The sequence below is a fragment of the Orussus abietinus genome, unplaced genomic scaffold (assembly GCF_000612105.2).
Source record: "Orussus abietinus isolate OABI.00-Male unplaced genomic scaffold, Oabi_2.0 scaffold158, whole genome shotgun sequence".
Classification (NCBI taxonomy): Eukaryota; Metazoa; Arthropoda; class Insecta; order Hymenoptera; family Orussidae; genus Orussus; species Orussus abietinus.
Window position 1 is genome coordinate 1 of NW_019394310.1, and position 23,131 is coordinate 23,131.

A 23,131-nucleotide genomic window follows, 5' to 3' on the forward strand; every position below is an offset into this window, starting at 1 on the left:
ACAGGGTTTTGGAGTTTTTGTGAGGAGTTCTTCACTTTTTCAGCCGGTTCTCCGGCTGCCCAGATTTGTAACAGGTGGCAAGTGCATTAGCCGTCTGCATCCTCCACCGGAGGTCGAACAGGACGCGGTCGCTCAATCTTTCCCGTGAATCTCACAACTCATCTCTGCCCCTACTAGAAATTCGTTGCGCCGCCCTTGTGGACAAAGAACAGTGAAAGCTAACGTACGAAACCAGAGGGCAGCACAGGATCGATCGCGCTCTGGTGCTTATTTTTTTATCTTTTCTTGTACATATTCTTGTATGTACGCTTCACTATTCGCTTAAAAATTTGTGTCGAGCCAGTTCACATGAATGGTCTCGCATTTTCACCACCAACAACGTTCCGTAATACCGTCAGCTTCTCATTTTTCACATTTTCGCTCAATTTGTTTTACGTAATAGACCCCCTGTATTCTTTGCCCGTGAGTGCCCGTGAGCAATCTCCCAACTTATCTCTGATGGAGAGATGTCAATTTGAAGAATGATGGGTTACGTCTCCATGAACTGTCATTATTGTCGTACTGATAACTTATTAATTAAGAGTCTGTCGAAGTAAAACATAATATTGTTGTCGATTAATAACGTGTCAAGATGTCTGCTATGTTAATAGTAGATTGGTTTCCTTTAGGACGTGACACGTATTTCAGGTATTTAAACGTAAAAAAATCCTACAACTCTTATTCTGCTGTCTGTATTAAACTTATTTTAATTTTAGAAAATTTGAGCTCTATCCCGTCACTTTTCAACAAGAAGTGAACGCTAATAGTTTGGTGGCATCTGCACCTTACGGGGGTTCTATTGCGATTACACGTAACCCAAAGAAATTTGAAAAAGTTCACGGGTCCAGTAAGCCCACCATCTCTCTTTATTCGGCATCAGGAAAGTTAACAGCTAAGATACAAGTATGTAAAATATTTTATTTCTAAAATATTTTCTATTTTATAGTTTTTGTATAATATTCTGCTAAAAATTCATACATAATCTGCAGTGGAGCAGTGGTCACTTGGTATTGCTTGGATGGTCACATAAAGAAGAGCTACTATGTGTGCAGGATGATGGCATGGTTTTAATCTACGATATGTTTGGCTGCTACCAACATACATTTAGCATGGGAAATGTATGATATCAGTATGCAAATTTGTTCAATTTCTTTAAAACAAGGTTTTCTAGTATATCTATATCATATTATTTTTGTAGGAAGTAAAAGAAACTAAGGTCGTTGAAGCAAGGTTTTTTCCAACGGAAACCGGGACAGGAGTTGCAGTTTTAACAATGGCTAATCGTATCTTTTTAGTTAATAACGTAGCAGAGCCTAAAGTAAGAGGATTTCCAGAACTTCCAAGTAAGCAGATTATTAAGCATTTTAATGTTCCAAGGTGTTATTGATAATCTCGATAGGTTTTCATAAGTTGGTTCACTTAATTTATAATATTGGTAGAAAGTGGAGGACCGATCAGTTGTTGGTGTGTAACATGGCACGAAAGGGAAAGTCAAGTTATTGTATCGACTCAAGAAGGCATTTATGTTATGCATCACACTGATCACAGTGCATCTTTATTGCCTTTTGTAAGTATAATCTACTTTTGCCATTCATGCCATGTACTTTCTAGTGCGGTATATGTACTTTATATTTTATTCTTCAGAATGCTTTCTTTGACAACAAAGTAAATTACATCACTGCAATGGCTGTCTCTAGAAACTCACAGTGCATCGCGCTCTATACAGATTCTGGTTACTTGTATTTTGGAAATATAACTTTATCTGGGGAACATCAGGAATGTTTTGTTAACAGAGTGGAACCACCTACAGAGATGGCATGGTGAAGTTTTATTGTAATGGACTCACTTACTTGATTCTACTTTTTTTCTTACATAATTGTTTATAGGTGTGGAAAAGATGCAGTAGTTTGTGCTTGGAATAGCACTATTACAATAGTAGGGCCTACTGGAGAAATGGTATCATTTAGTTACGACAGCCCTGCACATCTTATACCAGAGATTGATGGTATACGTATTTTGTCCAATACTCATGACATGATACAAAAAGTACCAAATGTGGTTCAAAGGATATTCAGAATAAACTCAACGGATGCTGCATCCTACTTGTTAGAAGCTTCTAAGCAATATGAAAAAAAAAGCCATAGAGCAGATAGCTACATTGATTTAGTAAAAAATCAACTGGATTCTGCAGTGTACAGTTGCATAAATGCCGCTAGTCATGAATTTGATTTTAAAACGCAGAAGCTTCTTATGAGAGTAAGTTATATAATTAAATGACGACTTTGCAGGCTCGTTATCCCGCACTTTGTTTAATCAATAGATTATTTAATTGATTTGATAATTTCAATAGGCAGCCAAGTTTGGGAAAGGATTTAGCGAGATAATCAATCCTGATTCATATGTAAAAATGTGCAGAACTTTAAGAGTTCTTAACGCTGTAAGGCACCCTGCCATTGGAATTCCACTAACATATACACAGTATCCTTTTAAAATACATATAATTGATTATTAAGTAATGAGTCAAGTCTTTGTATTAATTGATCAAGAATGCATCCTTAATATGCTTAGATTGCAAGTACTTACACCTAAAGTTCTATTGGATCGACTTGTGGCAAGAAGGCATTATTATCTCGGTATTCAAATTGCTCGATATCTTCAGTTACCTGAAATAGATGGGGAGAGCAGAATATTAGCTCAGTGGGCATGCTATAAAGTAGATATATTTTAAAGATGATATTTTGCAAATAGATTTTCATTTTTAATTAAAGTGAAAAACTAAATTGATATAAAACGTACTGACGTATTATTTAGGTAAAACAAACTCAATTAGATAAGGAGCAAATTGCTGAAGAGATAGCAGATAAATTGGGCTATGCTCCAGGTGTATCCTACAGTGAAATTGCAATAACTGCAGCTGATTGCGGTAGAAAACAACTAGCCATTAAAGTTAGTAATTATATTTTGAGGTACTTAATTACATATTGTTAAATAATTAATGTCTAGAGCAGTTAATAGATTATGAACCAAGAGCACAACTTCAAGTTCCTCTATTATTGCGCCTTGATGGAGAACGAGCCGCTCTTCACAAAGCTGTAGAAAGTGGAAATACAGATTTGGTATACACTGTTATTTTTCATTTGAAGGAAAATAAATCTCTTGCAGATTTCCAGGTTTGTTTAAAATAAATAAGCATTACGTAGAATTTAAAAGCATTGTATTGTTTCTGTATTTTAATTGCAGATGTCAATAATGCATTGTCCTTTAGCTATGGCATTATATATAAAATATTGTCAATGTCACAATCGTGACACCTTACACGACATCTACAGCCAGTACGATGACTTTCATTCTCAAGCTTTATGGTTTATAAAAGAGAGTTATCTGCCAAAGGTTTGTATAATAAAGAAACGCTTGCGAATTTTCATTTAATACACGTTAATGTTATCATTATAATATTATAGAATTCTATGGCAAGAGACGTGTTACTGCAATCTGCACAAGAGAATTTTAAATTAGCTCGCAACGATTCAAAAGCATTGTTAACGGAAGATCAAATTAAACTGCTGAGGTATCAACGATCCTTAGAGGAAACATTACATGAATCAGTTGTAGGCAAACCTCTTCATGATACAGTAAAACTGTTACTACTTCAAGATAAGCTTAAATTAGCAGATAAACTTCGTTCCGAGTATAAAATACCAGACCGAAGGTATAATATCCATATGTGTATTAAATTTTTATCAAAATCTGTAACCCATGTACAATATTCAAATATCATAATTGCGATTAATTAAATAATATATTTTTTAGATATTGGTGGCTAAGAATTCAGTGTCTGGGTGAAAACGACTTGTGGACAGAACTAGAGAAATTTTCGAAGAGTAAAAAGTCTCCAATTGGTTATGAGGTACTTGAGTTATATGTAGTCACTAACATAACTCAATAATTATTAAATGTTACTAGCGTTTCTTAATTAGTCAGTACTTACTTTTCATATGTTAATATTCTTTCCAGCCTTTCATGGATGAATGTCTAAAGCGAGGCAAAGAAATAGAAGCAAAGAAATATTTACCAAAGATCAGGGAAGAACTGAAAATAAAATATTTTCTTAAATTGAGGTAAATATTAGTAACGGATGATATTGGAAGTATAATCGAAATTTATAATGATCTCATGTATTATGTATCAATAGGATGTTAAAAGAAGCAGCACAAACAGCTGTAGAACAAAAAGATGCAACTGCTCTCTCAATTGTACAGGCTCATTGTGGCCCATCTGATCGGCAACTAGCAGATACGATTAATACAATGATGGCTGGGCTTCGTCATGGAAAATGAGGTTTCTTCTATCATAAAGAATCTTGCTTTAATCCTGAAGATCATTCCAATTCCATTCTACAGCAATATTATAAGACTACTGCAAATATGTAATGAAGTGCATTACCATTAAGTATACACACATTTAAGGTATTGATTACATAAAAATGATATGAAACATATATTAAGAAAACGAAAGTAAGAGTTTCATAATGCATCATTTAAGTTATTTCAAAAGTAAATGCGTGCACAAGGTGATATGTATATGATTATAATTATAAATGAGATTAAAAATGACTATACGGCAGAGGAAGAATCATTAGAATTTATAAAATCTGTATATTATTGTATAGAAAGTATTGCACATAGATACAATTTATACCTATAAAATATAATTGAATAACAATGTGTTCTAGGAAGCTATCTGGTTTTTAATTTTTTCTTTGTCCATTTTTAATCCACTCATGCTCATTACATACTGCATTATAATAAATAGATTTAAAAAATTATAAATCTAAGAAAATAAACTTAAAATATATGTATGTAATGAGAATTCAATAAGACCGGCTTATTCTACAGTAATTAAAATTAAATATTTATATAATACTTTCCATTTAGTAATATATATGTAGCATTCGATCATTTTACCATTAAAATTAGGACCCTATCCTTTTACTTTTTCTGCAGATTTTATAAAATCTTCATACATTTCCACAAGATCATTTACAATTAGCTTTTCAATTTCCTTATCTTTAGATAGTTGTTCATCTGTAAGAGACAGAACATGAGAGTTCTGTTTGCTGACAATAATTACCTGTTGTTTGCGGGTTTGTAACATATTTGCGATCACCAACTGCAATCACATAAAAAAATAATTAATCCAAATCTCTATGGGTCTCTCCCTGTACATACTACTGTTTTTCTAAGTATTTCGATTAGTTTTACAGAAACATGTGATTTACATTATCATAATTCAGTAATTTCATTTAAAACTCACATTATGTTTATATTTGTTGAGAGCATCTCTAGCTTTTGAAATTAATACCCCTTCATCTGTTTCTAGTTTGAAAGAAATTACAAAAGCTTTTGGGACCCATAAAGAGACTAATGGTTCCAAAATTTTTGGTACAAGATGCAGTGATATAGAAGGTGGTCCACTAGAAGGAATCTTGTGTACGGACTGTTAAATAAACATTCTGATAGATTTATTGTTATTTTACCAGTTTACTAATTTTGTAAAGAATTTAGGTAGGGTACACCAAATAATAAAATTACCATTTCATTGGATGGAATGTAAAAATCTGATACTGCAGCAGCCAAGTATAAAATTGCTAAGTGTTCTAGTGGCGCCAATGCTTGACATGCGGAGCGAAGTAGCCAAAGATATTCAGCAAGGGTAGTGAAACTTAATTGAAGCAACATTTTCTGCTTTAAGGCATTTTTGTAATCTTTTAAAATGACAGCTATCTTTGGAGTGTATTCCGGTAGCACTGTAAATTGAATAGTAGATTCTTGATTTTTGTAATGAATACAAAATTACATATTACAATTTGCTATACATGTAATAAATTCAATAGTTACTACATGCCTGTAATAGATGATTTTCCATTTTCTTCAGACAATTCCAACATGTCCAGGAACATTTGACCGGTAAAATATCTTGAAAATGGCTGTAGAGATTTTACTCTACACAATAGAAAAAGAGAAAATATTACATTATGATCATTCTGCATAGTGAGTTATACATTAATAATTAATGAACTGTCTTGATATTAAAATGTCCTGGTATAACCCAAAAGAATATTAGCATAAAATAAAATAACTATATATTAGAGAAATGTCATGATTACCTGTGCATAAAAATAACTGCATAACCTTTTTGCAGAAAGTATTCGGTGGATGCCGACCCTCTGGTCCCTGCACTAAAATTATCGACAAATCTTACAGTATTGTGTTCTAAAGGGATCGTTGTACCACCACTCTGATTTGACATAAAAAGGTATTAGAATATTTATTATAAGATATAATATTTATTTATGAACTGACTTACTGTGACTAATACAACTTTATTTCCTGCTTTAAAATGCATTTGGGTAAAATCTTTTAGTAGAATTTCATTTTTTGAAAGATCTGAAGGTGGTGGATTTTTGGCATAGAAGTCTTCCCATGTTGATGTCATATTGTTTTCTTCTTACACCTTTACAGCTCCAAAATAGATATTCTTGTGTTGAAGGAAGTAAATTATGTAACAGAAACTTAACCTCACTTTTCGTTTCTCATTTATCCTAACCTTATGCACCGAATTGCAACAAAATTAAAAAAACTGATTAATGATACAGTAACTTCATGATGGTATATTTGGAGCAATATTATTTTGTGATGTTATAAATGATTATATAAACTGTACCATTTCAGTCAAGCAGCTGATGATAATCCTTATTGTACAAATTACTTAAAAAAAGATTTTATCACAGAAACTCTTCTTCAGAAACTTATTTTATAATAGCAAGTATAAATATCTGCAACGCTAAAGGAATTATCTCTTCTTAAGAAAAATTTAGTTCTATACATATCTAAAACTCTGCTTTATGTAATATACAATATAGATATTAGGTTTAAAGGTAACCTTTATGATTATATTTAATAAAGCTTATAATCGATACATGATATAAATTATCCTTTTAAAAATGAATTTACTATTACAAAATACGCATTGATGAAAACAAACGTGATCACACTTTATTAGTACATTCAATAAGTTTTCATATTTAACTCATAATGCGACGCTGAGTAACTCTTAGTAATTATATTATTTCTATATTTCAACTGCACAAATTACTGACTGACCACTTTAATACTTAGGAGCTGGGCACTCTTGTTTGCTATAGTCCCGCACGGGTGAATAAAACTGAAAACAATGATTACATTAAAATTCCTTTTAACGAAAGAATATACTATTCGCATACCTTGTACTGTTTGTCCCTATATTCCTGCCAGGGTTCCGGGTTCTTCTTTTGAGACCAAGAAACATCAGGATTACGGGTAGCTAATCGTAAAATATAAAACCCTGCACCCAGTCCTCCTGCTACTAAGCACACGAACAATGGGATGAGCTGAAATGAAAATCGTATCACAGTTGTTATGCGATGAAACTAATTTCTATTCTGTACCGTACCGATGGGTGCTTTTTTATGCTCTTCAAATCGAGACCCTGCATTTTGCTCGCGTAGTTAACAAGTTTCAATTTCCGAGTATTCTGGCCCACCTTACGTATACGTAATTTTTGCGTTGCACCAAATGCGAATTACACTGCCATTCATCGATAGTTACCTCGCGGACCTACTGCCCTCACCGGCCGCGCGGGGTACTAGCGGCGGGAATGGAGCGGAATTTGAATCATCCAAGGGGCAGAAAGGATTTCCTAAAGAAAATAAATGTTTATCAAGAAAAACGATTAATGAAAATTATTTAAATATTATTGTGAAGTGTTCCTGACACACGTAACATAGTTTTTGTTAAATGATTACTTGCAGAACTTCTTAAAGAAAATAGTAAAACATGTTTAAAAGTTAACAAGTTTCTTAGCGATTCAATTGTTCCATCCACTGAAACGAAGTTAGATTATTATTTTAGCTTAAAAAAAATGGTTTATTAATATTTATACAATGAAATGCCGTAAGAAAATTTACAATGCATCCACTTTCGGACATAGAAGCGAAGTCATGATTTCATGTCTCTTATATATTTACGTTCTACACCTTTTTTCAGATTCCTCGAATAAATGGACACGTGTAAATTAATAAATGAGTATATAAATGAGCACCCGTAAATATAAGAAAAACTTTTCGTATCCGAGTTTTTTATAAACACAAATCTGAGTAACTTTTATGAATTGAATTCATTCGAAATAGGTATCTAAAACGTAAAATACCATTTTCTATTTCGTATTTGAAATAAGAACAATAAACTATTTTGGATTTTCTATTTTAAATAGATTTTGAATCTATTTCCATTTGGAATTAAATACTTCCAGAGAAGTGAGAATATTAGAAAAGAATCGATCAGAATGGTACTTGTTCTATCAACTGAATCAACTTTCGAAAAAGTTAAATAACACGCAAAACTCGAAATAGTCACTTTGGCAAAAACTGATGAAATTAAGTTCTTTACTGGTATTTTAAATACAAATACAAGTCATAAAATTACGTGTCCGAATAAAGCATGGACAACGAAGGGTTAACGTTACGAGTAGATGGCACAATTTATTCGAGACGATAGTTCTCGTGGAGGAATCGAGCCTCCTTTCGCTCTGTTAATTACTTGATCGCGATCGTTGCAAAATGACAATCCACCTTGCGAGCCGCCGAAGGAAGGGACGATAGCAATGGGGCGTGAGCAATTTCCCAACTCATCTCTGTTCGTTTTCAGTAATCGCCTTGAAAATGTCCTTGAAAATTCGCCTTGCGTATGAGTGCATTAAGTGCAAAATTACAGCTAACCTGAACAAACCTAGAGACGGGGTTCTGTCACAAATTGATTTTTACCATCTTATGATAGTTCATGTCTGTCTTATCTTCTGATATGGCCTACCAAAGAATTCAGAAGTCCCATAGAAGCCCAAATCCTATGTTAGCGCTTGATGCTCTTAAAGTTGGCTAACAAACCAGAAGTAGGGGTAAAAAAGAAATTGCATGTGTTAGCCAACGATATCTGACATATGGGAAGAAGAGGACGCATATAGAAAGGCGTGTATTGCGTGTAAGATAAAGAAAGAATGCAATTCACTATATATCGCCGTAAGATTAAGAGAGCTGGAGAGATGATTACAGCGCCGCCATCCGTTGGCTAACAGACTATTTATCGAGCATCGAATGTCTGTATCGTTCTGGGTATCTATGGAGACTTCTGAAATCTTTGGGCCTACTCATCTTTAAACGTCTTGCGCGAGATGTGGTCAACGGTGTAAATTATAGTTAGTAAACAGTTAATAAGGTTAGAAATATACAGCAAATTTCTGTTAAGTACAATATCTTGGTAAACAGAGAATAATGGTTACCGAAGAACAAGAATCAAGTACGGCATTAGCCTCCGAAATGATTCCGGTACCACATGTGCAAACCGCAGACGAGAGACCGGTAGAAGAAGTTTCAAATCAACCAGGAGATATATCGCGAAGAAGGCCACGAACAAGAAAAAACGCTCTAAATGCAGCAATATTGAAGCAAATGGAATTTTATTTTAGTGACGCCAACTTGAGTAAAGATAGGTTTTTAGGAAACCTTATTAAACAGGATCCCAGTAAGGCCCAAAACGTTCTGCTTAAACTTATTTGAATCATCTTTTATAATTATTATGTCGATACCATTATTGATGTTATGTTTTCATGTATAGTGACTTATTAGTATCGATAAGTATTTATTTTGATTATTTTAGAGATTGACCTAGGAATCTTCCTTCGATTCAATAAAATCCGAGCTTTAACGACTGAATTGAGCCGGGTAGCAAAAGCATTGAAGGGTTCGACCATACTATCGGTATCAGAAGATGGGACAAAAGTTTGGCGTGTCACTCCCATTAAGGAGAAGGAGAATTTGGATGAGTGTACTATATATGTTCAAGGATTATCTCCAGGAGCTGATCACGAGTTGCTAAGCACTATTTTTTCACAATATGGCACTGTAGAATACATATCTGTTCCAAGATACAAAAGCAATAAAAAAATCAAAGGTTTTGCATTTGTTGAATTTCAGACACCTGAAAGTTCCATGAAATGTATCAAGGTTAGTTTGGTATATTATGACAAAATTTGGAAGTTGCGTATATAAATTATTGTTTTAGGCCTTTCAAGAAAAGGGATGCGTTTTACCATCACAGACATCACCGGATGAACTCCTGAGCATAACAACCTTTGATGAATCAAACCAAGTAGAAGAAATGGAAATGGTGGAAGATTCTAATGAAAGAAAAACTAGTGATTTAAAGGAACCTAATATTAATAATGACAATTTACAAGAGAATTCTAACATAAAGACTACAGATCATAATAATGAAATTCAAAGTATGGATACAGAACAGTTACCTACAGAAGTGGAAGGGCATAGGAACAAAAAGAAAAACAAGCATAAAGAATCAAAATATTCCAAGGATAAAAATATACTAGATGAAGAGAGTAATTCAAAAGAAAATAATGAGCACAAAAACCAGCAATGTACATCTTCTGATACTGAAACTTCTAAAGTAGAAATGATTGAAGTATGTACTAAAACTGAAGTACACAACATAAAAGAAGAATGTGGAGAAATAAGTTCAGAAAACGATGATAAACAGAAAAGACGACAAAAAAATTTTTTGCGTGAAAAGAAAAGTCGTAGATTTGAACTACCTGAATGTATCGGAGAAGATAGATGTAGTTCCAAAAGCAGTACTGGATCAAAGAAAAAAATTAAAAATAATGAAAATATAGAAGAATCTAAAGTGGTTGAAGAAGAACCCAATATTGAGAACAATGAATTAAATAATATTGCAAAAGATCCTGAAGACTCGAAGAAAATGCAGAAAAGAAAACGCAAACGACATTCAAAGAGTGATGATATGATAGATGGTACTGAAATTGGAATGCAAGTAATGGCCAAAAAGGACTGGAAAAGGCTCCGTAATAAATATTTAGAATTACAAAGGAATAAAATGAAATTGTTAAAGCAACATTTAAAACGGGCTAGATGGAACCAGTGGAATAGTCACGACAAATTAAAAACTGAAAAGGAAGAAGCGGAAGAAACTAACAATCAAAAAGAGCAAAATACTGCTCCAAGTATCACCTTTGTACCAGGAGTTATTGTAAAAATTGAAATGGAAGAACCTTGTTCTGATCCTAAAAGTTTCAAGGTACATAAAATAGTTATATAATTTATAATTATCAAAGTAACAAAATGATACATATTATTACTTACTTTCAGGCAGAGTTAAGAAATTCAGGTAATATAAAATACATTGATGTACCTGAAGGAGCTACAGCAGCATTTATTAGATGCGATTCAGCAGAATCTGCACTTGCATTAGCTCAAAAATCCGCCAAAGCGAGGTCTGCCACCATTTTACAAGGTAAATAATACTCAGTATTATATTATTATTATTGTCATCATCAACAACCTTGAAACTAACCAAAAGCATTCAACAGGTGAAGAGGAAACGAATTATTGGGACAAAATATTAAAAGATAGGGCAGAAAAGTTGGGTAAAAAAATACGACCAAAACAACGGGGCAGGGAAAAGGTGTTGAAGAAAGCAGAAAAAGAACTTGGAAAACACATAAAATTTGATGAGGTGTAATCATGTCTTTACTGAAATACGTAAAATATATAATGTATATCTGTGCACAATTTACTGTGCAGTTAACATACTTGCATATAAACATTCTTAGTCTTAAAGGGTCCCGTTCTCTTTTAGCATTTCTTAATTCAGTATTTTTTTTGTCAATGTGTCAGAACTGTCTCTGGTCTTTACTTCTACACTCAGAATTGAGCATTAAGGAAGCAACATCAATACTGATGTCTTGTATTTCGTACGTGGACTTGCTTAAGTTAACCCATTCATTCAAATCTTATTTCTTATTTTAAATTTCTCTATTACCATTTTCCACGTCCTCGACCTCTTCCACCTCCACGATTAAAACCACCACCCCCGCCACCGCCACCGCCACCTCCTCTTCCTCTAAATCCACTGTTGCTACCTCCTCCCCTATTTCCGCCAAAAAATCCTCGACCACCTCCTCTTCCTCCTCCTCTTGGACCACCATGTCCGCCCATACCTCGTCGTCCACCACGGGCACCTAATCGTTTCACTTCCCCAGGAGGTTTAGGCAAAAATCTTTGCAGTGGCAATAGTTTCATTGGGTCAACATATAACTATAAAACATACACAAATATTATAAAAATTTGCATGAATAACATTTTAAAACTCCGTACCTTTGTATTCTTCTCAAAACTGGAAGCTTTCACATTCTCTGATAACTTTATCGAGACGTAATAATTCCTAACGTTGCCAAAGATTTCATCTATTTTCCCAATTTGCTGCTTATTCTCCATATAGATTGGAGCATTAAAGAAAGGAACTTGTTCAATATCTGCTTTTGCAACGATATCATCCTGAACAGTCCATTCAAAATGACATAAAGGCGTCACAGTTTCTGGAGGACCTTGATCATACCTATTCATATTTCAAATAATGCATGTTAAGCAAACATAAATACACTCCATTGTTTATCTATAAGAATAATTATAATAGCAAGACCTACCCTCTGTTGCCTCTATCACCTCCACCGCCGCGACCACCTCGAAAAGATCCTCCACCTCTTCCTCCCCGAGAACCACCTCTGCCAAAACCTCCTCCTCGACCTCCACGGAACATAGTCTCGTCAAGCTGCTTACTCTGAATAATAAATATATTCCATGTAAAAAAGATTTGTAAGTTTTAACCGAAGTAAACTTAATCAACGAAATTTTATAATCAAGATTTAATTATTTGTAGCAAAGCGCGATTCCAAAATTAAGATAATTATTTATTAAGAACTATTGTAACAAATAATCACGGAATGTATCACAATTAACCACGTGCCTAACCTCAATGCCGACACCGTGTATTAAATGCAAACGATGCAAACAAGTTTGAATGAAGGAGCATAAAGTAAATAGCGACAAAGATGAATATAGAGAAAAAGAATTCAGAAGTCTCCATAGAAGTAACAGAAAATTAAGACTGATTTCTAAGACTACGTCTCCATCGTACTCGAAATCTGGGATTTATCAAATCCAAACCTAGTAAATCCGAATTTAAGTGTCGATTGAAACGCTCACGATGGAATCCGTACATCACATACATATATACAGTGTGAGAAAGTCAACATAACCCAACGTAACGATACGAGTGTCAATACGAGATTTTACAATCAAATTAAAATAGTTTAAAAAATGGCTCTAAAGCGGAAAATAATGCAGGATGATTTAAGGAAAGCAATGAGTGAACACAAAAAGAAAAAGACCACGACAAAGAAAATAGAATCACCATTGGCTAAATATCCTTTTTGTATGACCTCTGCATGAATGTTAGGTTAAGTATAATTTTGCATGAAATATGTTTTCTAATAATACATTTTATTGGAACTTTCACTACTTTGTACAGTTATTCAAAAAACATATTAGCCTTAACCGATAAATACATATACTGATGCAGGACAACTTATGTGCGTTCTTTGTAAAACAATTGTAAAAAGCGAAGTTGTTTGGTTTGTGCATTTGAACTCGAAACTGCATAAAGAAAATATAGCCCTTGCGAAAAAGACAAGGTTAGAACCAGAAACAGTTCCCAAAACAAATGAACCTTCTCTAAAACGGCAAATCCCTTCTGTTACTGAAGATCAACCAAATAAGAAAGTAAAGGGGATATTAAAAAATGTAAACCAAACACAGGAGCCGACACAAATAAGTTTACCTCCAGACTTTTTCGACAAACCTCCTACTTTAGCAATTGTTATTGGCTCAAAATCCACAACTGCTGTTTCACTGAAGAAATCAGAAAAGCAAAATTCTAACGATGAACTTGAAAGTAAAAAAATTGATAATGAAAATGAAAAGTTGAAGAAGAAGGAGGCAAATCAACCACCACTTCCCGAAGGGTTTTTTGATGATCCAATTTTAGATGCTAAGGTAACAATAATATTAAATAAAAATAAGTGCCATATTCTATTAACTGTATAATAAATAAATACGTATATACTTGTTGGCTTACTAACAGAAGTTTACCTTTGTTTAGGTTCGAAACGTGGAATACAAGGACCCTATAGAGGAAGAATGGGAAAAGTTTCAAAAGGAAATAAAGGAGGAAACTGCTCAATCTGCTCAAATAATAGCAGATGATCAGGAGGAGGCTACAACAGAGCGTCAAATTGATGAGATCGAAGAACAAATTCGCCACTGGTCCAGGTAACATGTGTCCCTGCTTCATTCACCGTGTTATAGAATTTAAAGAAATTATGTATTGTATATTATACTTTATTTTTTAGAGTTATGGATCTTGTAAGGTGGAAGGAACAGGTGCAGGCTGCTGAGAAGAAGAAAGAATCCGTTGACGAAAACGTGTCCAGTGGAGATGAATCCGAGTTTGATGAATTTTTGGATTGGCGAGCAAAAAATTCATATTAATAATACTCTACAGATATTATTATTGCTGTTAAATTATTAATAAGTAGGCATACTATATAACCTGAATCATACTTAACCACAGTTTAAAAAATCTCTGAATCGCGTAAAACTGAATAAAATTAAACACTCTTTTAAGCTTCAAATATAATATACAGGTTTCTAATTATAAATACTGTTTATTTTAATTCCAGGTATCCAGTGTTTTCTATTAAGCGATTCAATGTATTCATTTACTTTTTCAGGCACAATACAGCTCTGGAAACTGCTCCGATCATTTGCTTCCAAAAGTTTTTAAGACGATGTAAGTATTGCTCCTAAAAATTTCTAATGCGATGTATTACCTTTCGAATGCTTCCTACTCGCCGTGATAAGTTATAATTTCCTTTTATACCACTTAAAGATCACTTATTTTACATACTTCTGCTATCGTATGAAAAAGAACAGGGATAACGGTATTCAGAGGTACTCTTCATCCGTGTATGACGATTTTATTAAAATGAATTGAAAGAGTCATAATTGTATTAAGTTAGTAAGTACAATGGATACAGGTAATTCATTATCTCCCATAAGCTATATACGAAATGTATAATATAAAGACTACGATATAGGCTAAGCTGATAGGATATAGGTAGTACTTTATAATAAAAGGTAATTCGACAGTACTTGTCACCGCATATACGTCGTATTATAAAATACTAAGACTGAAAAAAGGTGGATTCGCGTTATCACCCGTTCCGCTCGAATTCCTACACGCTAGCTCTCGGCTACCAAAATTCCTCCGTACTCTCCCTGGCGTGTTATCATCGCAAAACTATCTCAATAACATCCCTATCCGTCTTGCCAAATCCAAATCACTTCCGCAGAGGCCGCTTCGCACGGCGCCTGTCCCTTTCGTGTTCCGCCTAGAAAATCTTTTTCTAATTGAAACAAATCGCGAGAGGCTCGTTTTCGATTCCCTCGTTATCGAAGAAACCTGTGCGAAACCTCCGATTCGATTTCATAAGTGAATATTCTGCACACGAGCGACACGCGCGTCCCTAGCAAATAGGACTCGCGGGTCGCCGTAGAAATGTCAATGAAACCTCGGAAAGCTGAATTCTCGTGATTATCAATAATAATCCCTAGTGCGATAGAAATGTGCGAGTGTCCTCGGCGTTAGATTTCTGCTCGTAGAGTGTCCTCCAATCGAACCGTGCTCTGGTCGTTCCTGAACACGGATTGCTTGTGCGACATTAGGCGTCGATTTTAGGACAAGCGCGCAACTTCGAAGACGTCGCTGGCCAGAGAAATTGCGGCTTTTCTACAAGGTCTTTAACGGGAATAAAAAGAGGAAAAGAAATTTCAGCAATTTCGGATTAACAAACGCGACACGTCTGAGATCTCTCCCTGCGGAACCGCACGTGGAATGGCGTTATCGCGGTATTCTCTAATCATATCACCGTCTCGTAATCAATGCTCGTTCTAACCGCGCGTCTACGAAGAACGTATGTCGATCGGCCCGCTAAGTCTCGTCTAGAAAAGTGTGCGTCGAGGAGTACCGCGAGAAAATCCCCGGAAAATGATCTAACTAGCTGCGAGTATTATCTTCTAGTTGGCGGATCGCTCTGGTGCGTTAGAAAAGTCTCTTCTAGCCAAGCCGGATGCGAGCCTCCTCGTCCCGATAGCGGCGCGCCCAATTTCCGCCCGCGACTCGCCGGAGACGCGGAAAATGGATCCAATTAGGGCACTAATTGTCTAGAATCGACGGGTCGCTTCGATGCGTTAGAAAAGTCTCTTCTACCCAGGTTGGATGCGGATTTTCTCGACCCTGCGTCGAGACACTCCACTTTGGCATGAGATTCGCCGTGGAGGGGACGCTAAAAGTGGTCTAATTTTTGTGCTCAGCGATTGCCCCCTAATTCTCGTGCAGGAGAAAAGTCTTTTCTACGCGAGCCGAATGTGGGTCTCTACCTCAAATCGAGATTTGAACGATGCGCGAGTTCTCGCGACAAATCGCGGCGATTCGACGCGCCCTGGGAAATCCCCTTGTCGACGACGACCACCCAGTCCCTTCCCCGAAGCTGGGAAGCCGATCGTCGACTCGGCTCTTTCTTCCCTGATTTCATATATTTTCTTTTTTTTTTTCTTATTTATTTTTTTTTCCGACTTTTACTTTCCCTAATTAACCACGTATCCCGCCCGCGATAATCCGTCTTCGTCTCGAGGCGACGTATAAAAAGTTCGATATAAAATGGACTGCGCGCAAAGTCACCGATAGTCGAATACAAAGCCGTCGTTGGAGGCGAGTAAATGATCCTCGCGATGGAGCCGGATGGTATCCGCGATTATCCGCGAATATCCGATGCGCTAATCCGTGCGAAGCCTAATTTAGTGACTAGCTGTAGTTTATTTCTAATGGTTAAGTCGAAGTAGCGAAGCGGTCCCCGGCTACTCGACGCTCCAACCTTGCCTAAAAGCGTGCTTAGTGCAACTCGACTGATTTGTCAATGGCACGGAGAATGTCCTTTATGTACAAACGGACGCCGAGCCGATAGAAAAGCGCGCATCGACTGGTCGAAGTTCGTTCCGCCGTTTATATCTCATTTCACGCCGATTTTGGCGAGAACGTGCAGCGTGCCTGCTCTACAGAACCGTGGAATAATCCAAACGATGTTTATCCCCGATAGAGATCGATATAAAGGTAGATTGTACAGCTCGGTCCGTAATTTACCGACGACTCTCGTCAGCGCCCGTCACTTGGGGCGAGATACTCGGCAGAGTTCCGCGCCAAGTACTCTCGGAGGCGCGAACTCGACCAGGGCCTCGCTCGCGACTCGTGCTTCTCGATACCTAATGGACGTAGAAAATATCGCGAGAGAGACTAAAGGGCTGATAAATCTCAAATTACGCGGCACTTGGACGCGACATTTCGGAAAGCATGGAAAATGCAACTCGACCGATTCGATTCGTTACCAAAGTGGAGAACGGCCAATTTAGAAGTGGCCACTCCTCGATCGGCTAAACCTACGAATTCACCCCGGCTTTTCGAGATCGATGCCCGGTTCCTCTCGAAAATCGACCTTACTTCTTAGTCGGCTAATGTAAACCTCGCGCACCCTCTAAGATTAATTACCGATAAGAGCCAATCGTCGATCGCCGGACTCGAGACCTAATCCTGAATCGGAAACCTTCCCCTAATTCCCGTTCAGAATTACGCCGATCTCTCGGATCGCCGGAAATGGATCCATCGCCTCGATCGGGCCTAAGGCCCTTACCTCGTGGTCGAGTTATCGTTATCACCCGACCGGAGCTATCCCTAACTCTACCGAAGTCGCTCCTCCTAGAGATTAATGCCCTCGGCGGACATGCGCTTCGAAACGTCTCACTTTTATTTTATTTTTTTTCTTCTTTTCGATTTTTCCTCTCGACTTATCTCATCGATCTTTGCGCTGAAAAGGAAAAGGTACACTAAGTCAGGATCCGTGGATCCCTTTGGCGCCGGAAATTGGCGGACCTATTCGGAACGGAGATCCCTGGGGATCGCGATTCCCACATCTAGAAAATTACCGTCACTACGGTGATAAAACAGTAGTAATATGTTCGTAATCACAGAGTAGCACAGTCCCTAAAACTCCTCGTCGCAGCCGGCCTGTTCTTTGTAGCGGTAAGCTTTTCCGATGGTCGTACTTTAAGAGTTAGCGAAGTCGCATCGTGCGCTTTATGTATTTTATATATCTTTGTCTGATGCATCTTTTTTTTTATAATATATGTATAGATTTATGTATACCGTAATGTGGCGGGGCCAAAACCCACTCACATGCTGGGGAGCAGTTCCCTCGGAGGATGGGCCTGGTCCCCAGAATACTCCTCGGAATTGAAATAAAGACGGAGGGATCCCTCTAAATACTTCTAGGGTCTCTTCGCAATCACCGGTTCGTTATGGGTAAAGCTGAGTACGCGGCTGAACCTGAGCATGTACGAGGCAAGACGAACATACAAGTTTGGACGTACAATCAAAATGCAGCAAACCGCCTCGGATTGTTCGCTGCACGACCTGAGAGCGTACGAATGCCATCCGACAAGATGTCTGCTTGTTGCCTCGAATTATTTTATTCGCGAACAAAAAACAGCCGTGAATGAGACATTCGTTTCGCCTCGCCTTGCGTTGTACACGTTTGGATCTGGCACTGGAAATTTAGAATTTCTCTATCTAAGCTAATCGAACAGATACAGCCAGTTTGGAGATTACGGAAGGGGACATGTTGGGACCTCTTCCTCGTTACTATCTCTTCCGCTGGTCGTATTAGGTTGTCCAGAAAGTTATTGCGGCTTTTAACGTTCAATTAAGCGGCAAGAACCGCGATAACTCTCTGGACAATTTAATAGATTTAAATTAGGATCACGAAAGTTCGAATGAACCTCAACTTTCGATGTGCGGAGGCGGGTTAAACTATGGGCGTCTTCGGCAGAGGATTGTTAAGAGAGGCCCTTGAAGAAATTTTGACCAATGGATGTCAAGGTCTGCGAAATTTAATCATTGATCCTAGAATGGCTTAGATCCGATTCTAGTAGTTAGGGGTAGTGATAAGCAATTCCAGTGCAATAAGTGAATGCAAGATCGAGACTACGATTAGCTTCCAGATGTCTTTTTGCAAGACCGAAACCAAGACTATAGAACCAAACCTGATATCGTTCATTGCTATCTCTTAGTGATAAGCAAATGCAGGATCAAAACCAAGAACAAGACTACCATGGTCTTGGCCTTAGGGTTGCTCGGTCGAGACTTGGCCTCACAAAAAATGCAAATCAAAGACCTAGACCAAGTTTGCTTGTCACTAATCGGGGGAGAAGAAGTATCGCGTGCTTCTGAGTGGTCCCGATAAGAAAACGGACTCCTTTTGTACGGACCAATTTACAAGTGTCGCGTGGGGAACCCTAAATCAACCCATTGTAAAGCGACCCAGCAAAACTAAATGACCCGAGCAGGTGAATTTGAATCGGAAGAGATGGATCGAGGACGAAGTGCCCAATGAGGATTTCCCTTCAAATATCAATCAATTAAGCCCAATATTTTTCGATAATGGGTACCTGATGATTCGATCCCCTTCCGGTGTATTCGCAAACATAGACCGGTAACTGCGAAAGCGACCACGTGGCGAATATTGGCGCATTTGGGCCGGGAACTCGCAACCCGGGATTCGCATTTTTTATCATTTAGAACCGTCCTAGTACGGCTAGCACCCCATTAAGTTCGATTAGGATATTTAACTTCAGGGCGCGCGGAATCTTTGGCGCAGTGCGTCAGAATATTTATATACCTTGATTGAGTAGGCACTACGTTACTGAGATGCAATTGGTGGACTGTCACTTGTTATTTGTATGTTCAATTATCGTAGAGATTCGGATTAACGTTAAGATTAATATTAATATCGTTAAAGCTAAGGTATTTAATGCGTATATGTACCGTTGCTATCCGCGATTCGCGATTCACTTGCGAACAGGTGAGAGGCGTCGACCGTGACTGTAATTACTAAATTATCGCATTGTCGATGTAACGCTCTCTCGAAACGCAACCTGACGTTTCCTTCTTCTTCTTTTTCTTTTTTTTTTTTTACGATATTACAGGCACGTCCTTAAGTAGTCGTCAATGGAAAAGATATCAAGGCGAATGCATTGTTGCTTCTCGCGCCGAAGATTCGCACGGTCGGCAAGGTTACTTTTAATGTCGTTGATTGTGGTGTAATTACAGGCGCGAGTACCTATACGATGTACCTGTACCATGTACTTGTACGATGTAGTTGTACAGCCACGACGTGTCCTTCGGCCCCGAGGATTTTTATCGGGATTTTGTTCCTCCTGCGAGTAAATTCCGATACTTCTTGGAATAACGTTAAGCTGTACAAAATTTAGATTGTCAAATAATTCCGCGTTATCCTAACCGTATATTTATACAGAATTTAAAACCGGATCGTGCTGGATTTGACGTGTTGAACTTTTTGCGGAAAAGCCAACGGAGCCGAGGCGGAAAGTCGTGACTAAGGAGACTTATACGCCTTTCGGTCTATAGCGTGCAATATTATTTTAGGCGAGTTCAACGAGACGAAGCCCATTTATTAACGAGATTTTCGAGTTCTTGATTAAATCCCGAGGGTTTTCTTCGGGTACCTCTTTTCGCGTGCGAACGGAGTGAGATTCTTGCATCGTGCAAAACTCAGCTGCCAATTTGATTCCAGACGAATTTATACTTCGGACATGTGTCGTTAAAGTGTTTACTTGTTCGAGCAGCTAAAGAGATCAACGCTACGTGGCTTTTTTCGGAATAATGTCGTTAGCGGATCTTCTTCAGTGCAAAAGCCAGCGGAGCCGAAGCGAAAAGTCGTGGCCAGAATGACTTTTGTAGAAACTAGCTCGGACTTATTTCATAACCCTCTCGATCTAACGTGCAACCTTATGTTAGGCGAGTGTCACGAGATATAAACTCCATTACTAACGAGATTTCGAAGTATCGTATTTTGATTCGGCCCCCACGGCCAGCGCGTGGTACGTATCGGAGTACCTCGAGTACTCGGTATGTACTGCGTATGTATAGGTACGTGGATATTATACTTCCAGGATGTTATACTTCAAAACACTTTCGTCTGGTCCCTCTCGTGTTGCTTCTGGTTAACCGGAGGTAAACTCCGTCCCTGCGTATCCGTAGACCTTCCAATCTGTCGTGGAATCGGAAGTACAAGAGAGAAAAGGAAATGTTAATATGAAAAAGAACCATCCCCAAGTGATAATCGATTAATTAATCCTTTCAAGACTGACAATTGTCCTAGCTTCATTTTTAAGCTTCTTAAATACTCTTGACTCCACGACGGATCGCTTTTGGCTTTAGGGTCACTTCCTCCCAGGAACGAGAGAATCCTCTTCGCCTCCATCACTCTTCGAATTTCGAGAAAATTGCCCCAGCCTTGGTTTAATTATAACTTAATCGAGCCAATTCTCGAGCGGTTTAATTCGATCTAATCTCGCGTTTTTCTTTTCCAGGACCGGGTGAAACGAGGCGTTCGCCCTAGTGGTCTGCAACTAGCTTCGAAGAGCATCCTGTCGGCTGACAAACTCTGACCCCAGGAGTCGCGCCTCTCTCAAAAGACGACGTCGAAAAGGTATTTGGTATCTTTCGAAATTATTAGTTAAGATGTCGGGGAAAATGATAAAACGACCGGCGCAATTCCCACGGGACAGCGTAATTGCTGCGCTTCGTTCCTCCTCTCCTCCTTTGTCCTCCGGATTTCTGGATTTCTGAATTTCGGTGCTGCCAGAGAGTCGTCCCTTAGGAAAGTAAAGACCCTACGAGCATGGAGTGGCGGAGTTTGTGCATCAATGAGTCGCGAAAGATTTTTCAAGCCTGATCGGATCGAGCGATTCGTCGCCTTTCTTCGCCTTCGGGTGGCGACCTCCTCAGGGATCTGGGAAGCCTGGATCGGGCCCCAGATGGTCCTGCGGGATGATCTTGTCCTTTTCTTACGCTTTGGCCTCGAGGTACTCCACGGTGACGTTCTCGAGAACCGGGTCGGCCACGTTGTTTGCCTGTCCTGGGGGAGATTTGTTGTTGGACCTCGCCGATACCGCCGATGCGTTTCCACTGCTACCGCGACTTCCACGGCGAGATCCTGTGCGAGACCCTGCCAAAATTCGGCATATCGTTAGAGTACATCTAGCCGAATTCGTACAATCAGGTGAATTGCTCGAAGGAGGTCTTTTATCGACTTTGAGTCGTCCACAAATTTGTACAACGATGCTTCAACAAAGCGTTCATGAATACCACCGCGTCAATTGAAAGATCTTCCTCGAGGGTCTCAAAGACATTTCCTGTTTTATACATAGGCAATCATTTTGTATACTTCGACTTCACTTTTCAGAATTATCCAGTAACATCGGTAGAGAATGTGCAAAATTGTTCAAATAACACGTGGAACGGAAAATTTGCGGGGAATTCTGCATTTTAATTAAACTCGTTAGAGAATTTGATGAGGAATATTGATATTTAAAGCAATCTCTCACGAGGATCACGTTAAAGCCGAATGCTCTTGGTTAATATTAATGACCTTGTTGAACAATGAAGTCGAGTGTGTCTATTATCTTCTTTTTTTTTTGTTCATTCTTGCAACTAGATCTCATTTAAACACCATGCGAATTAAACTCGAGGCCAGTCCTGCGAATCGTCGTTACGCAAGCAGGCATATGAATCAACTACACGTGTAGTATGAACAATTACTGTTCATTTTATTTAGCAAAGAATAGCCTCGTTTTTAAGTATTTTTTTTTGTAGAGGGAAAACGACGTCATTTTAATGGTTTTTAGAACACACATTTATATGGATGAACGGTAAAATTCAAAAACCCGCGTTCTTTTGCAATTATTGTAAATAATAGTTAAACAAAAAACTAGGCAGGATTTTCTCATCATTTAAACTCTGTATAAGGTAAATGTGTGCATGGATAGATAGTACGTTTATGTATAATGCATTGAAAAATCTTATGAATTCATTTCCTCGACTGACATCGCGAGGATGTAGATGTAAATCCTCTTACAGGGAGGTAAGAAGATTCCATT

General features: G+C 37.8%; 7 protein-coding genes across 12 annotated transcripts in view; 3 read left to right on the top strand and 4 right to left on the bottom strand.

Annotated features, from left to right (window-relative positions):
* Nucleotides 1-430: 430 nt before the first annotated feature.
* Nucleotides 431-4,774, top strand: LOC105703104 (vacuolar protein sorting-associated protein 16 homolog). The gene is made up of 16 exons (XM_012431219.2): nucleotides 431-687; nucleotides 756-942; nucleotides 1,029-1,157; nucleotides 1,238-1,382; nucleotides 1,479-1,606; nucleotides 1,684-1,859; nucleotides 1,926-2,295; nucleotides 2,390-2,517; nucleotides 2,608-2,752; nucleotides 2,851-2,985; nucleotides 3,048-3,209; nucleotides 3,280-3,429; nucleotides 3,501-3,748; nucleotides 3,850-3,946; nucleotides 4,054-4,157; nucleotides 4,232-4,774. Exons 1-16 carry the CDS (start codon nucleotides 632-634, stop codon nucleotides 4,374-4,376), a joined length of 2,505 nt encoding a protein of 834 aa, XP_012286642.1. The 5' UTR covers nucleotides 431-631; the 3' UTR covers nucleotides 4,377-4,774.
* Nucleotides 4,775-4,879: 105 nt separating this feature from the next.
* LOC105703106 (phosphopantothenate--cysteine ligase) lies at nucleotides 4,880-6,965 on the bottom strand. The gene is made up of 7 exons (XM_012431222.2): nucleotides 6,763-6,965; nucleotides 6,406-6,645; nucleotides 6,206-6,336; nucleotides 5,944-6,041; nucleotides 5,631-5,845; nucleotides 5,353-5,535; nucleotides 4,880-5,208 (listed from the first exon to the last, which is right to left on the bottom strand). Exons 2-7 carry the CDS (start codon nucleotides 6,532-6,534, stop codon nucleotides 5,020-5,022), a joined length of 945 nt encoding a protein of 314 aa, XP_012286645.1. The 5' UTR covers nucleotides 6,535-6,645; nucleotides 6,763-6,965; the 3' UTR covers nucleotides 4,880-5,019.
* Nucleotides 6,966-7,072: 107 nt separating this feature from the next.
* On the bottom strand, nucleotides 7,073-7,670 carry LOC105703108 (cytochrome c oxidase subunit NDUFA4). Its single transcript, XM_012431224.2, has 3 exons — nucleotides 7,531-7,670; nucleotides 7,322-7,468; nucleotides 7,073-7,263 (listed from the first exon to the last, which is right to left on the bottom strand). Exons 1-3 carry the CDS (start codon nucleotides 7,570-7,572, stop codon nucleotides 7,207-7,209), a joined length of 246 nt encoding a protein of 81 aa, XP_012286647.1. The 5' UTR covers nucleotides 7,573-7,670; the 3' UTR covers nucleotides 7,073-7,206.
* Nucleotides 7,671-7,692: 22 nt separating this feature from the next.
* LOC105703107 (probable H/ACA ribonucleoprotein complex subunit 1) lies at nucleotides 7,693-13,010 on the bottom strand. The gene is made up of 5 exons (XM_012431223.2): nucleotides 12,974-13,010; nucleotides 12,649-12,782; nucleotides 12,320-12,560; nucleotides 11,985-12,259; nucleotides 7,693-7,776 (listed from the first exon to the last, which is right to left on the bottom strand). The coding sequence occupies exons 2-5, from the start codon at nucleotides 12,759-12,761 to the stop codon at nucleotides 7,752-7,754; spliced, it is 654 nt and encodes a 217-aa protein (XP_012286646.1). The 5' UTR covers nucleotides 12,762-12,782; nucleotides 12,974-13,010; the 3' UTR covers nucleotides 7,693-7,751.
* LOC105703105 (la-related protein 7) lies at nucleotides 9,216-11,782 on the top strand. The gene is made up of 6 exons (XM_012431221.1): nucleotides 9,216-9,327; nucleotides 9,398-9,653; nucleotides 9,789-10,135; nucleotides 10,194-11,240; nucleotides 11,312-11,456; nucleotides 11,533-11,782. The coding sequence occupies exons 2-6, from the start codon at nucleotides 9,404-9,406 to the stop codon at nucleotides 11,682-11,684; spliced, it is 1,941 nt and encodes a 646-aa protein (XP_012286644.1). The 5' UTR covers nucleotides 9,216-9,327; nucleotides 9,398-9,403; the 3' UTR covers nucleotides 11,685-11,782.
* Nucleotides 13,011-13,224: 214 nt separating the features above from the next.
* On the top strand, nucleotides 13,225-15,213 carry LOC105703100 (zinc finger protein 830). Of its 4 annotated transcripts, XM_012431213.2 has the most exons (5): nucleotides 13,225-13,425; nucleotides 13,570-14,056; nucleotides 14,163-14,332; nucleotides 14,413-14,594; nucleotides 14,794-15,213. In XM_012431213.2, the coding sequence occupies exons 1-4, from the start codon at nucleotides 13,322-13,324 to the stop codon at nucleotides 14,549-14,551; spliced, it is 900 nt and encodes a 299-aa protein (XP_012286636.1). In that variant the 5' UTR covers nucleotides 13,225-13,321; the 3' UTR covers nucleotides 14,552-14,594; nucleotides 14,794-15,213. The 4 variants fall into 4 exon arrangements, with proteins under 4 accessions (XP_012286636.1, XP_012286634.1, XP_012286638.1 ...); XM_012431211.2 differs by lacking the exon at nucleotides 14,794-15,213 and having other exon boundaries at nucleotides 14,413-14,703; XM_012431215.2 differs by lacking the exon at nucleotides 14,794-15,213 and having other exon boundaries at nucleotides 13,317-13,425; nucleotides 13,584-14,056; nucleotides 14,413-14,703.
* LOC105703099 overlaps nucleotides 15,024-23,131 on the bottom strand; it is a 33,076-nt gene continuing 24,968 nt past the window's right edge. For 2 of the 3 annotated variants that reach the window (XM_012431209.1, XM_012431208.1), the window contains exon 6: nucleotides 15,024-22,200. In XM_012431209.1, the coding sequence (XP_012286632.1) occupies nucleotides 22,040-22,200 (161 nt within the window). In that variant the 3' untranslated portion in view covers nucleotides 15,024-22,039. The remainder of the gene's footprint in view (nucleotides 22,201-23,131) is intronic. The other variant, XM_012431210.1, reaches the window with a different exon arrangement.